Source organism: Cydia strobilella, chromosome 20 (assembly GCF_947568885.1).
Source record: "Cydia strobilella chromosome 20, ilCydStro3.1, whole genome shotgun sequence".
Lineage (NCBI taxonomy): Eukaryota > Metazoa > Arthropoda > Insecta > Lepidoptera > Tortricidae > Cydia > Cydia strobilella.
This window is the reverse complement of record NC_086060.1, coordinates 2,390,565-2,406,188: the sequence shown is the minus strand read 5'-3', so window position 1 is coordinate 2,406,188 and position 15,624 is coordinate 2,390,565. Positions and strand designations below refer to the sequence as shown.

Sequence of the window (15,624 nt, the reverse complement as noted above, 5' to 3'; positions counted from 1 at the left end):
TGCCAAATTCTAATCCGCAACGTAGGTCAACACACAAACAATAAAGCTATCCGCAACAGGCTTCGTCATTTTCCCTTATGTTAATTATCATTATAAATTTATTGTTGCCAAAAACTTATATTGTTTCCACTGAAATGTTCCACTACAATAATTTTCTCGTTGCAGACGCCAAGTTCTGGGTGGGCCGCGGTTCCAAGCCGTCTCCGGCTGGCGTGAGGATTCCGGACGAGAACGGCAAGGAAGCGCCTCTGAGAAAATACGACAGGAAAACTATCGTGCTGACGCTGCCTGGGGTAACTATCACTATTCTACTACCTTTCTTTTCATTTTTTTAAGAATTTTTATCCGAAATTATGTGATGTGTTTTAAAAACAAAACTTTCGTAAGACCCAACGGGTCAGTTAGGTATGCAGGCGGGTCTACCATAGAGTTTGCTTCGGTCCGCCAACGTGTTCGGTAAAATTTGCACGCGTTGCCGCTAAGTAGGCCATCAACGAATACTTACTTACTTAACTAAACTGCCTGCTAATATTCTGCGCCACTTCACATCAGTTAAGAACTCCGAGGGACAGGTCTTTTAGGGCTTCGTCACTCCAGCGGTATCTGGGACGCCCGGACGGACGTTTTCCAGCCAGGTGCCCCACATATGCCCTTCTCACAGCTCGATCCTCTCCTATGCTTTCCAGGTGACAGAGCCAGTGGAGTCGTGTGGCTTTAATTTCGCCAATTGTTAGGCACCGCCACAAGCTCCTCTAGCTCTTGTTCCTCCAACTTCCATCTTCATCTCTGAACGAATACACATGAAATTATCATTTTGGTACAGAAATAAGTTCTCATTAAGTATGGTCTTGTATTATAAACCTCGATTTCGAAAAATAACTGTAAATTTTTTGTCCAGGAGCTGACAGTGTTCGACATTGGCCACTTCGGCGTGTGGTGCGAGGCTTTCACCGTGGATTTCGGACACGTGCAACTGCCACGAGAACAGCTGGCTAATGTGCCACCGAGTTTGAAGATGCTTGGAGTCTCTCCACAGGTATGTCTATTTTTGTGTGATAGTCAGTCAGCAAACGAGCAGCCGAACTGATAAGAAGCGGTCACCGTCGGCATAAGCAACATCGGAGGAGCGTTGCCGACCCTTGAGAACCGTGAATACTCAATTCTTCTTCAGCAAATATGCGCCCAATGTTGGGCATACCCCTTCCTATGTTCCTCCAAGCAGCCCCATTTGCTGCTTCTCTCCTCCAGAGTAGGACTCCAATCTTTTTAATGTCGTCGTCTCATCTGGTTGGAGGTCTGTAATCCGGTGTTTTAGAACGAGGCCTCCTCGCTAGGACTCGCTTGCTCCACTTGCTATCAGGTATGTAGTCACTGTATGCAACTACGTCATGGATGGATGTGCCACTCAGTCTGAAGAAGTCTGGGAATGTCTCCATAGGTATGTCATTGCTTTGCTAACAGTTATTGTCACTGTTATTGTGCGAGTCTTCTCCGACAGAGGGGACGTGCCACTCCAGAGGGCCTACCGCGAACACCGAAGTTCGCAAATTGCGGGCATCTTTCTCTTTTACTCCAATCAAAGATAGATATAACTCCGTAATAGATGGATACAGTCTAAGGAAAAAACGTGCCTCGAAAATCAAGAAAATTTGATTCTCGTTCAGAGGGCGCTACTAGTTTTGGCCTACAGTCGTATAGATGGCGTTGACGGTTTCGTTTGTTATTTAACAATTTTAACGCATATCAGTGAAAGAACATGGGTCAAAATCATAAAAATAATTAATGCAAATAAAAAAAAAACAGATCTATATTTAAATACATTCTATCGTATTTTTATAAATCTTCATTTTTAGTTTTAAAGTGTGTCGACAGATGGCAGTGAATTTACTGGGGTTACAAAATTTACTATGACAGTACCGCTCTAGTATAAGTTACTCTATGCTCCAATGAAGGCATAATTAGTGACAGAGAAAGATGACTTCGGAGTTCGCGGTAGGCCCTCAGTAGTAAGGAGGCTTGTAGGGTAGGTATAAAAGCTTTTGTTTCTTCTTTGTTTACTATAGTAAATTTTACTTCTAGGTTTAACTTTAATATAATTATAGTTTGTTTAGAAATAGATTAATTACCAATAAAAAAATCTAATGTAAAAATCATGCTCAAGCTAAATTTAAGGTAGCGATTTGTAAAGTCAAAAATATCAAATCCCAAGCTTTTAAATAGGTTACAATATAAAATGTTCCACGTCACGAATACGCTTTTAATAAAAACAGACATGATTTGCTTCTTGATGAACTCACTGAATCGAATTCCTTCAAAGGAATAAATTTCGAAATTTGCAGATTGAAGCAAATTACGCAGCAACGCAAATTATTCAAACTCATGGAAGCACATGTAAATTTGTTAGCTGTTTACTTGTTTTGATATATTAAAAGCAAATTACAGTGAATCTCTAAGGTACGTCGAAAATTTCGTTCGAATATTTTAGTAATTATATAGGAATTTTAAATTAGTTTTATCCTTAACTTGTGAAGACACACAGTGCGATTCGGGAAATGAATTAGAGATTCACTAGATATAAAAAAGTAAAGATATGTGACGTTCCACGGCAAAAGGTACCTTATGGCGGCTGGCGCTTGCGGCGCTATGCGACGTAAGCGCCATCCAATATTAATTGGAGCGGCGTTAATAATAGTGTAAGCGCCAACCGCCATAAGGTACCTTTACCCGTGGGACGTCACATATCTTTACTATTTCATATCTAGTGAATCTCTTATTCATTTCCCGAATCGCGCCGACAGTCTTCTTTAACTTAAACTATACCTAAACTAAATTAGTTGTCATATACGAAACAAACAGTGGCAAAAAGTGGCCAAGGTATGGAATCGAACTGCGTCTTGGCATTCGCGGCTGACACCATAAACAAAAATAAATTAATTTGGTCCATAGCTTTATGTATCCATATATATACAATTATACATATCAGACTCTTTATTTCTTGTAGGAAAGAAAAGTTGTATATAATAGTTATTTAAGATAAGAGTGCGAAAAATAGGAAATTCGCACGTGTATCGTACAACGTTTTACAGTGCATATGGCCCTTTAAACTGTAACAGCAATCAAGAAACTAACTCCTATAGAATTAGTGTATAAATATGTTAATTTGTATTGCAGGTATTTATTTTAGCATTTTTTATTTTTTAAATGTTTGTAAAAACCTAATTACTTGAAACAGTCACAATGGATAGTTGAGTTTTATGATCAATCATATATTTTGCGATTTTCTTACTCATACCATACTATAATTTTGTAATAATTTCTCTGTTTCACTCAGAGTATATTTGATCCGCAAGTAAACTCTATTAAAGCCTCTCTATTGTAGTATTATTATATTTATCCTCTGACCCGCGTATCATTTATCGTCTTATCCCCAAAAGGAGGGTAATAACTCGCTTAAAAATAAATGATGCGAATGTTACTTGTATACTTGGGTACATAATACAATATTTATTTATATATGTATGTATGTATGCATGTTTGTATATATGTAGGTATATATTGCTATTATTCTTATATGTGTAAGTGTATAAATAAAATATATATTGTTTAGAATAATTTGATTTGTGTTTCATATTTCCTCTCGCTTTCTACAATCCTGCACTAACTACGCGTTTCTGTTTGACCCAATGGTTGACTGGTAGAGAATGCCTTAAGGCATTAAGCCCGCCTTTTGTACAATTTTATATCGTGCAATAAAGTTTAAATAAATAAAAATAAATAAAATAAATGCGATGCTCGCATGGGAGCCTACTTCGAAACTGTTATTCTCAATATATGACAACACAAATTTCTTACCACAACTATTTGTGGCTTTAATATCAGATTTCGCGTATCAAAAAATAAATGTATATATGACTTTCAATAATTATGTCAAACAAAGGGACCCCCAAATTTCATGTAAATCGCTTCAGGGTTAAAACCGTGATTCGAATTCCGCAAATTAAGTAATTGAATGAAATTGAGCATCTTAATCATTACCTACATATCTAAATAAGAAAAAGTATACGAGATTAGCTTCGGATTGCCCAATGAGGGCTATCGTTTTTTTGCTCACCAGTCGGCGCCTCTGTTGATGGTGGTCCAAAAGACATACTTCTTCTTCTTTTAAAATTATGGCTTCAGCCCAGTGGGACTATTTCGCCAGTATCAAGGTATTGAGAGGTTTACAAACGACAAAAATTGTACGGTTGTACAAGACAGTGTACGGTGATTTGTTAGCTCTTGTAAATCGATAGCTAGACTTTACAAGAAGCACGTGGACTACCGGCCGTTGACTCCAAGATGGTGGTTAAACGCGCTTCAAAATTAATTCTCCATTCACTGCACACTACCACATTAGTTTACTGTATAATAAGCTATCGATATTACACTTTAAACAATATTAATAAGCAAAAAACAAAGTAATTAATCACGATGCTAACTATCAAGATGGCGCTCGAACCGGAAGTCCCCAAAAGACATACAAAAGACTAAAGAACAGCTGTCAGTCATTGAAGTGACAAGTGACATTTGACATTTCGAACTTTGCGAAGACCACCATCCACACTAGCGCCCCTAGCGGCAAAAACATACGCGTTAGCCCTCATTGTATGTTATATGTATTTGACTATGATAATCTTACTTTCTCAGAACAGCTTTACAGTTAGGAATAATTTCAACACAGCATTTTGACAATTTTTGACGAAATAGCGTGGGTAGTATAAAAGTGACCATGCCCGCTTCTAATTGCTACCTTCTAATTGAACTTATGACCTCAACCGACAGCCACAACATTTCAACATATCAAGGATCTCATATTGACATCGTCTTCTACTGATTGATTATGCGTCAACCTTATTTCAAAGGAATTAAAGTCCATTATTGATCATTTCATGACCCAAGTCCTCTTCAATCCATTTTGTAACATAACCACAATTTTCGACAGATTCACACCCTCTGCACACTAAAAAAGGAATTCTAACTCATTCGTATAAGGTTGTGTTTCGAATGTCGTGCAAGCGATTGCAAAAACAAGTGAATTGGAGATTGTGCATGCAGCGGGGTCAATGGCCTCTAGGCTGCAAATATTTTGATAATTGATGGCTAGTTTGAGTTTAATCTTTGTGGGTAAATTGATCTTTGATTCGCCGCAAATCATCATTTGGTTTGCTTGAGTGTTAAACGAGATTCAAGAAATTACACAGCTTGGCCATAGATAAATTAAAATAAAATAGTCATAATTCTACACATAGATATAAATAAAATGGTCAAAATTTGGAGTTCTATAATTTACTTACTTATTTATTTATTATAGATACTTTGCTATATAGGCGTACTTTGGCAAAAATAGTTTTTAATCTTATCGAGTTACTATTTAAGCTTAATTGTCTATTTATTTTGAAAGGAATTTTTGTAAGAAATAGACACACGACAGTGTATATATATGTTTACCTTATACTTACACGAACACGGAGGCACTTTTTGATATAATTTGCTATATATTTTATTACAAATCGCGCAACGAAATATTATTATCATAGAGTAACTTATACTAGAGCGGTACTGTCATAGTAAATTTTGTAACCCCAGTAAATTCACTGCCATCTGTCGACACACTTTAAAACTAAAAATGAAGATTTATAAAAATACGATGAAATGTATTTAAATATAGATAAATGATTTTTTTTATTTGCATTAATTATTTTTATGATTTTGACCCATGTTCTTTCACTGATATGCGTTAAAATTGTTAAATAACAAACGAAACCGTCAACGCCATCTATACGACAGTAAGCCAAAACTAGTAGCGCCCTCTGAACGAGAATCAAATTTTCTTGATTTTCGAGGCACGTTTTTTCCTTAGGCTGTATCCATCTATTACGGAGTTATATCTATCTTTGTTATTATATACTAACTCTGAGCATCAAATACTCGTAATATCAAATTAGGTAGTACTTTTACCCATAAAATAACAAGTCGATTGGAAAATATCCGCCAAAGCCTGAAATTTCGTCTGCCATTTCATTATTCATCATGACTATTATTATTTTTCATGCGTTTCAATTATTCCAACACTCCCGAGTCAGTTCATCATTAATTAAATTTTAATGATCGGAATTCATCATTAATAAAATTTTAACGATAGTCGGTCCGTGTTACATATAAACTGACAGTATAAATAAGCCAGAACGCCAGATGGGTATGCTTAAGCTTTAGGTATTTATATAATTAGTTTTCGGTAAACAACAAAAATTATAGGTATTTTTATGTTTCGGTCACAAGACAATACCGGAGTTAGCAACTTTTCTACCATAGTTCAATCAATCGGGCATAAGGGCCGAAATTAAAACCTATCCTTTCCTCTATACGTGAGCAATTTCTATTTAAAATAATAATAATAATAAATAAAACGTTTATTCAAAGATCTTACTTACAACTAAATACATATTTTCTTCTGCCAAACCACACAGGCAGACGAGGCTATCTAGTATTCTAAATTGTCCCATACTCTGACTTCATTCGATTCCTAATAAGAAAAAAAGACAATATACTTTACGCAACGAACATTCTGGCAAATTCCATTCGTATTTCAACTCGTCGCTTCGAAAGTCGTCAGCCCTTGACTCTCGACCTAGCTCGTGTCATGTCGGACGCAACTGATGTGCTGTGGCATCAAGTGTTGTGCTTATTTGATTTGATTCGTGCGAAATCGGAATCACATCTGAGTGAGAATTTCATTAGTGTCCTTTAAGTACGCAAGTTTATACGAATCTGTTATTCTCTTAATTTTTCTGAGACTCCGCATTAAACAAACGAGGAGTTCTAGTAACCGGCTTCGGTAGAATGCTCCTAATGTCGTGCACTTTTAACAACAAAGATTTTTGGTTGAAATGAAAAGGTTTATTGGGGCAAAAATAAATTTACATAGGTATGCACACTTACACTTAAATCAGCGGTGTCAGCATGGTTGCATTTTTATCACCTGTCACTATGCCTGTCACTTTCGCACTTACATACTTGTTAGAACGTGACAGGCATGAGGCTGCTGAGGTCGACAACAGGCGGCCCGCGAACCTCTCACTTATGGCCCGCGAGCCTCCCTGGTTATTTTGTATGTAATATTGACAAACGACAATGTCTAATAAAGTCACAAATATTAACAAAGTGCGGCCCGCTTCAACTTCGTTAACTACTATGTGGCCTTTGGCTACTAAAAGGTTGCCGACCGCTGCTTTAAACTGTAATATCTCTGGTGTTGCAGGCGTCCATAGGTTACGGTGATTGCTTACCATTAGGCGGGCCGTATGTTTGTTTGCCACCGACGTGGTATTAAAAAAAAACTCGGCCGGACCTGTATCTTAGGAACCATTGAGTATCCTTGGGTATTTTATTTACGTTCACATTAATATCAGTCAATGCGTTAGAAATTGGTTATTTATCCCAGCACTCGCAAACTTAGTGCGTGTTAAAATAATTAAACTAAGAAGCCCCATAACCCAGCCCTATCCTCGTCCTGTAGCTGCAGCTTTTGTTGCAGAGCCGCAACAAAGCGCTAGCCTCCGGCTCATCCTCCGGCTCCCCCCGGGCCACCCCCCGCAGGCCCATCGCCAAGGTCGACGCCACCACCTACCGGCCCACGCGGCTCGGAGCGGGCCCTTTGGCTGCCCTCTTGGACTCCCCTGCTGAACACTTCGCGAGCCTCCATCGGCGCGCTGGCGACACAAAACCTCCACATCAACAACTGATTGAATCACAAGAGAGACAACAGTTCCAAAGTCAAACGAGACCACAGCAACAATTAATAGAAACCCAAGAGAGAGCACAACATCAATTCCAAGCTCAAACGAGAACAGAACAAAGACATGATGCTCTCCTGCAAACTCAACAAAATAGACTACAACAGCAGCAAGCTCACGACCAGAGACAACCAGTGATTTACCAACAGCAATCCCAAGCTCAAGAGACGAGACCGCAACAACAATTTCCTAATCAATATACAAGACATCAACAGCAGTTTGCTCCTCAAGGTTACAACTTAGAGCAACTCCATGAAGAACAGCGTCGCAATCAACAACAACTTGAACAGTTACAACAATTGTATCAACAACAGCAGAGGCAGCATCAGCTTTATCAGCAATATCAAGGTCTCCAACACGATCCAGAGAGATATCAACTCGTGCCGTATCAAGGAGAGCTCGCTCACCGGTTTGGTATCCAAGCGCAGAGGAGGTTTTCTCAAGAGTTTCCGCAGGAACAATTGAACAGGCCAGGGTTTCAGACGATTGTAGACCCTATCCAGAGAAGCATTGACCTTGACCTATTTGGGAGGTCAGCAAGTGATGAAAGCGCCGTTTAAAAGCCGACTAAACATGCTGTGACCCTTTAGATTAAGCTTACATAAGTAATGCGGAAGAGTTTCAAGACCTTTGCTTCTGATATAAAAATATTCATATTTATGGAAGTTACACAAATCAATTTATTCTAATTGTAACATTAATAAGGCTTGTGTGAAGAAACGTAGTTGTCATACCTACTTTTTCGATAAATACGTTGTTTTAGGAACAAATTTCTGCTCTTCACTTAAATAAATGTGGCCTCACCCGGATTCGATATCTGATCGGATTTGCACGTTAAACCAATCTAATTACGTGTGATTCTTTTAATTTAAATGATTAGAACACGATCTTCTAATTGATCACATTTACAGAATTCGGGTCACACGTGCATTTGAGAAGTAACATCAATTTCTATTTCGAATAGAACATTATCCATATGATCTTAAGGTATAATTTGGATGGAAGATGTACACTACTCATTTGTCAAAGATGGACGCGTGACTGTTGTACCCTTCTACTATTGCGACATATTTTGACCTCGGCTTAACGGTTCCGATGCATCCTTTCAATTATTTCTTGTTATACTGATAAACGAAATTGCACTCTAATATTATTATAATAAGAGTTATTGAGTTATTTCATAAAATAAAGAATACAGAATTCACTTCACACCCGCAAAAAGTGCGAAATTGCCTCTCACTTTTACATTTCTAAATCTTTTTTCTGTCGTAACAGAAGTCTTAATCTTTTTGGAGTTATAAAATTGTGATTGTACCAATCTACAGGCTAAAATGTGCTGAAAAAATAATCGAGCATATCGAATAATTTATTAGAAACACTAAATTTCATGCAAGTTTGTTAGATTTTTCTTCACTCACAGAAATATTGTATAAATTTAGTGTTATGCTATGTTAAATATTACTTTTTTGCTTTATAAAAAACCGGACTCGTCTATTCTTACAAAAGTACAAGACATGTACAGCTGTGTACTGTAAGTGTACACAATTATGTCCCGTCACAGAATAAGGAATAGTATTAGTCCCGTTGCGATATAAGGTGCGAAAATCGTGAGTTTAAATAAACATTATTATTTTGTAACAGCTCATAGTAGACTTATAGGTCAATTCGAATGTACACTGATATCAGAATGACATCTAGTTATCGTCATTTCACTCGTACTTGTCCGTACATGTATTGGCGCGGGCGAGAAGCACAATAACTAAATAACGTGATTCGAATATCATTATGACGCCAGTGTACTTTCGAATTGTCTTATTATTTATCACCACTTTTTTCTCATTCACTTCAGTAATCGAGTTATTCGTAAAAGTTATTAGTTTACCATTAGTTTTTTAGTGTAGTCAGAGCTAACATTTTACATTTTTAAATACAAATATACAATTAGGGGCGTTTTCTAAAATAAATATTAGAAAACCTGATTCTTTCAAATCTGGATCTTGGGCTCATTCTACTCAGAATCGACAGCATTCTTCATCTTGCCATTAAAAAAAATGTTCATAAATGTCCAGTCCATTACGTCACGTTATAATGTGATTTTTTTTACCCGTATGAGCGTGACGTAGTGGAATGTACAATTTTCATACAAATTTTGGGACATTTTTTTATCATCAAGATTGAATATGCTAGTGTTTCTGAGTTGAAAGAACCCTAAAACACAAGGATCTGTGAGAATCAAGTTTTAAATATTTATATTAGAAAACGCCCTTAGACATTTAAAAACAGAAACAGAAACAGAGAGATCATAATACTTGAAAACATAAACTTTCCGAAAGACGAGCAATGCAGCTCGGAGATAAGCCAGTAATAATTATCTCTAAGTTAATTTAAGAGAACCACAGCGCACATGATCAGCGTAGCCACTTTCAAACAATATTCTCTTTAAAATATCCTTTTTATAACCATGATAATTCATTTAAAATATTTTGATGTCTGTTTTATTGATGTAGCTGTAAACAGCGCTGGCGAAAAGTATCTGAGAAATATACTACAGATATAAATAAGGATAAAGTGGGTTCGCTGTTTAGATATGCTGTGGCAGTGGGAGAGTGCAAATAACTGTAAATTTGTCGGACTTATAATGCTTTATAGGAGCATTCCATCGTTACGTAAGGGACATTTGGACCCATTTTTTCGACTTTCCGAGCCTAGTTCTTTTTTGGCTTGCCTTTTTATAGTGTTTTGTTATTGGTATCATCTTAAAGCTGCTTGTTTTCTGAATAAACTGTTTAATTTACTTTTACTATAATACGCAAGTCGATAAAGTAATTCGGAAGTAAAGCAAATATTTCGAAAGCGATTCGCATGCAAAATACGCCAATACTTTGTCCTATACGTAGACATTGCATAAATAAAGAATTTTGTTAAATAAATACTGAATGAAAAACTTACCGTTTTCATGGAATGCTCGTACAACGTTTTTGACAAATTGAACGAGAATTCATTCTATACATACGTTTCTGAATGTTTTAACAAATGATTTTGAGGAAGTCATTTTGAAAGACCTACACTCGTGAAATGTGTAATTTAAATAGATTAGTTATTCTTTACATTTTTATATACAATAGGTACTTTAAAGGCATTTTAATATATTGTTGAGCATGAAATAAAACTATGAAAACGGATTATATCGCGTATATTGAATTTATAATACATCCCGACGTTTCGAACTCTTTACAGCGTTCGTGGTCAACGGGTGACTCGTTCGGGGGTCACCCGTTGACCACGAACGCTGTAAAGAGTTCGAAACGTCGGGATGTATTATAAATTCAATATACGCGATATAATCCGTTTTCATAGTTTTATTTCATGAGTAACTATCGCGGTAACCGAAGACAATATTATATTGTTGAGCAGTTCTGTTGTTAGTATGAGTAGTAAAAAAATGTTTTTAATAGGTATCATTCTAAATTTCGACCATATTTTTTTTGTATGTACTTTATTAACAAAAATAACTTTATTTCTGTGATATACTAGTAATATTACTATGGTCGTTGATTTATAAAAAAATGATATATGCTGCAAGGGAATAAATTCCAGAAATTAAAAAAATCGTGCAGTTAATACGTAGTTTTAAGGATTGTATATTTAATTAATTAATTAAACTAATGTGTACAGAATTGTAATAAAAGCTTGCCAAGTTATTCGTGTTTTATTGACCCTCAGTATCCTAAAGTCTGTTCATAAACAAAAATGATAAAAAAAAATTATAATTATTCAAAATATTTATCAGTACGGTTTTTACTCACTATTATTTTTAGTCGCTTTTGGCGACATGTTTCGGATTCTTTGGGAATCCATCCTCAGGCACGAGTGTCCGCGGCGGTTGTACGTTGTAGAATCCGAAACATGTCGCCAAAAGCGACTAAAAATAATAGTGAGTAAAAACCGTACTGATAAATATTTAGAAATATGTCTCACGATAGTTTAAGTGCGATTATAATTATTATTGTAAAAGAGAATTTGCTTCGATTGTATGGGAGTGACTTTTTGTTCCGGGTTTGTGTGATTCAGTTAAATAGTATGATTTTGATTGTACATGTACATATGATATCGTCGCTATACTTACTCAACCTCATATCTGCAACAATCATTTGATGGAAATGTCGCTTTTCTTTCATTCGGAATACGGGTGTTTTTGTCATCAAATGAGTGTTGCAGATACAAGGTTGAGTAAGTATAGCGGCGATATTTTTCTTGAACTATATTTCTTATAGGCAGGAAATAATGGTGACTGCTAGTAACTAGACTATACCAAAACAAGTGATTGGTGTATATTTCAGATAGGTCTAACTACATGAAAAACATACAGAATAACTTATGAACTAAATTAAATGTAGATATTATATGAAGAAACAATTGTTCCTTAAATACTGTACCTGTATACGTGCACTTATAAATTAATTGCTTGGTAAATATAGGATGTGACGAATTTCAAAGGCAAATTGATTATGATGATTATATAAAGGATGGGTCTTCGTTAAGAAAACACGTCGCTTATGACGTTTTTCTTTGGATATGTAGTTCTATTTCATTAGGGACAGTATTCGCCACCATATTGGCCGAATGAGGGCTAAGGCATAACCAGAAGCGGAAGCAATTAATGCAAACATACTTGGCTGTTTTATATGTGAAAATATTACTACATCACTTTTTTTATAAAATCATTTCATCCTTTCTTTAGGATGAAATATGTAAAATTAAATGTAATAAAATGTAAATGTAATGTAATGTAATGTAATGTTTGAGTAAATATGACCGTGTGTGTTGCTGGTATAAGTTAGATAAAGGAAATAACACCTAAATCAAGAATTTCGTAAATAATTGCTCAAACAAAGTCTAAATAGCAACCAGGCTCATATAGGACTGTGCAGGAAATACTTTAAAACCTTATAAAAATAGGCTATAAATCTAAAAATCATGTGTGTGTATCGAATTGCATTAAATTGTATTGTTCGAATAGGCATTTCGCCTCTCCGAATAATACAAGACATAAGATATATAGTTGGTCAAGCAAATCTTGTCAGTAGAAAAAGGCGCGAAATATAAAAAGTCTAGGCGCCTAATTTTTTTTAAATTTGTCGCCATTTTCTACTGACAAGATTTGCTTGACCAACTATAGTTATAAATTATTATAGAAAACAGTGAGACAACACTTCTTGATAATTGCATAGGTAATCATAATCTTTACTGCATTATAATGTTCACGAGCAAGAAAGCCCTCAGCAAAAATAAAAAAAATACGAAATACTTTATCTATTTTAAGCCTAGAATAATATAAGAGCCTCGGTAGAGAGTATCATTTCGTTCCATTTGGAGTTGAAACTCTAGGTCCATGGGGTCCCAGCGCGCACAAGTTGTTTGCAGAAATCGCGAAGCGTCTGGTTGACGTAACTGGTGACCGAAGAGCTGGCGGCTTCCTCGCACAACGTATCAGCATTGCGATACAGCGAGGAAATGCTGCCAGCATCCTTGGTACAATGCCTCAAGGGCCTATTTTAGATTTAAGCTAGTTATTAATTTCGTTTACGTAGTACCACTGTATATATCTTGTAGCCTAGATACACCTAAAATATTTAAAATTATCAAGGTATCCTTTTAACACTGACATTTAAATACAGATAAATTAACTTAAATACATCTTAATGATGACCAAAACCGCGAAATATATGTGAAAATGGCCGAATATGGATGGTGCATGGCCTTGACCTAATTTTAGTGAAAGGCTGCACTAATGTGAACCTTAATGCAACTGCATAAGATCGATGCATTCTCATGTGATGTGTTCGAGCTTGATATGGCTCATGTGCAAAGATATATAACTAACATAGACCACTCAAAAGAGTGAAGGTGCTTCTTATGCCAACGATCATATTTTGTGTGAAGCGTAGGTAATACATATACATTTGGGATTGAATAATTTTCTTTATTCGCTTTTTATTTTCTGAGTAAAAAAAATACAAACAAATTATTTATTGTTCGAAATATAAAAAATTGTTATAAAAATTGTTAAATTGTTCAATCAATTGTTATTTTAGGAGTGAACCCAGGCCATTTTGTTATTTTCTCCTTCGTTTCTGTAACGAGATTTTATTTTTAGTCAATAGGTACTTGACAGTCATTATTGGAATTTTTCAACTTTACCGTCCTGCGTTAATTAAAAAACAAAAAACAATTTTTGAAGTGTAAACTTCTTTAGCAGCGCTGTGCACTTTTTGTGATGGGGACAAAATGTTAAACTCGCGACAGAACTCGCGACAATTCACGTCGACAGATTGAAAATTCGTAAGACGGACACGTGACCTGATCGAAATTATGGATGGAAGTTGATTTTTCTGAGAGATAAACTTTTTAATGTAAAATAATTGTAATAGTTCTAAATTTGAAATTTTTAATGTAAAATAAATTATTATGTTTGTGTACAATACGCAATAAATGAATATTGTATTTTACCACATAAATTATAGTACTTTTATACTGATAATTATAGCAATTCGTGACAAAATTTAAGTTAATATTCAAGTTTTCACTTTTGCCGGCACTCCCGGAATGCAACCCGTTGTTTTTTAATACATATTAATTACAACAGAGTAGTGGGTAAGGGAAGGATAGTGTTAAAACTTTTCGACACCTCGAGGCGATATCCTAGAGCGTCTCTTCTTCCTTGTCGTAACCTCATGGCTGAGGGACGTGACGAGTGTGGGCATTCTTCACCAGTGCTCTCCAGGCCGCTCTGTCTTGGGCCCAGTGCATGCTGGCCTGCAGTGTGGCGTTTGTCACTTACGTTACTCTGTCCGCCCAACGCGTGGCCATACGTCCATCCCTACGCTTCCTTGCCATGCGGCCAGTAATTATGAGCTTCTCTAGGCTATCTGGCCCTGTCCTGCTCAGATGACTGAAGAAACCAAGTACACGTTGGGAGCAAACAGTGGAGAGCCTCGTTGTAATGTTAAGTTCGTCGAAAATATATGCGTTTGTACGGCGTTCAGTAATGAAATCCTGAGCATTCTCCGCCAGTACCACATCTCGAACGCATCTATCCTGCGACGGGTTTCGGTTTTGATGGTCCAGGTTTCGGACGCGATCCTAGAGCGTAGCTACATCGTACCTTTTTCATTGCACTGTCTATTCAAATATTATATCTGTGTTCAAGTCCGCTCATGTCACTATTAAGTGCTTGCTCAATAACAATCAAATATGTCCTCTATTCCAAATCCGTTTAGGTTCAAAAAACTTTGCCTTAATCGCCTCTCAAATGATTTCAAATCTGTTGACCTTTACCATCATTATGTTGGCAAACTTAGCTCTCACTTATATGTTAATATGTTGTTTATTTATAAGTCTAAAGTTAGTTTGATGCACTGGCCTCGATATTAGATAACTTTAGTGGTCTGATGTAGGTAATAAACTTTGGCTAATGTTTTAAAATCAAAATTTATTCGTTTATGCCATAAATAAAATATACAGTGTGTAAATCCAATACGGGCAATAAAATCAGATGTATAATTTATCTGTCTAATCATTAATTAAGAAGTTTTTTAAGTTACACTTAATTATTAATCTCTTCAATTTTTTGACTTTCAAAAAGTGTTTTCTGTATGAATCTATTTTGAATAAAAATATTATGATTATGATTATGACCCCCTAATCATTATTTTTTAATTTACCGAGCAGCAATGAATGTCCTGCAAACATTAAGAGACATATTAAGATTACATGACATTAAGAGATACGA

At 36.0% G+C, this 15,624-nt stretch overlaps 1 protein-coding gene across 4 annotated transcripts in view; it reads left to right on the top strand.

Moving 5' to 3' along the window:
• The window catches only part of LOC134750472 (protein Skeletor, isoforms B/C), a 91,859-nt gene that overhangs the window by 61,968 nt on the left and 14,267 nt on the right, over nucleotides 1–15,624 (top strand). For 3 of the 4 annotated variants that reach the window (XM_063685632.1, XM_063685635.1, XM_063685633.1), the window contains exons 5-6: nucleotides 166–293; nucleotides 899–1,036. In XM_063685632.1, coding sequence (XP_063541702.1) covers nucleotides 166–293; nucleotides 899–1,036 — 266 coding nt within the window. Of the gene's footprint in view, nucleotides 1–165; nucleotides 294–898; nucleotides 1,037–7,573; nucleotides 8,455–15,624 lie in introns of those variants that run through there. The other variant, XM_063685636.1, reaches the window with a different exon arrangement.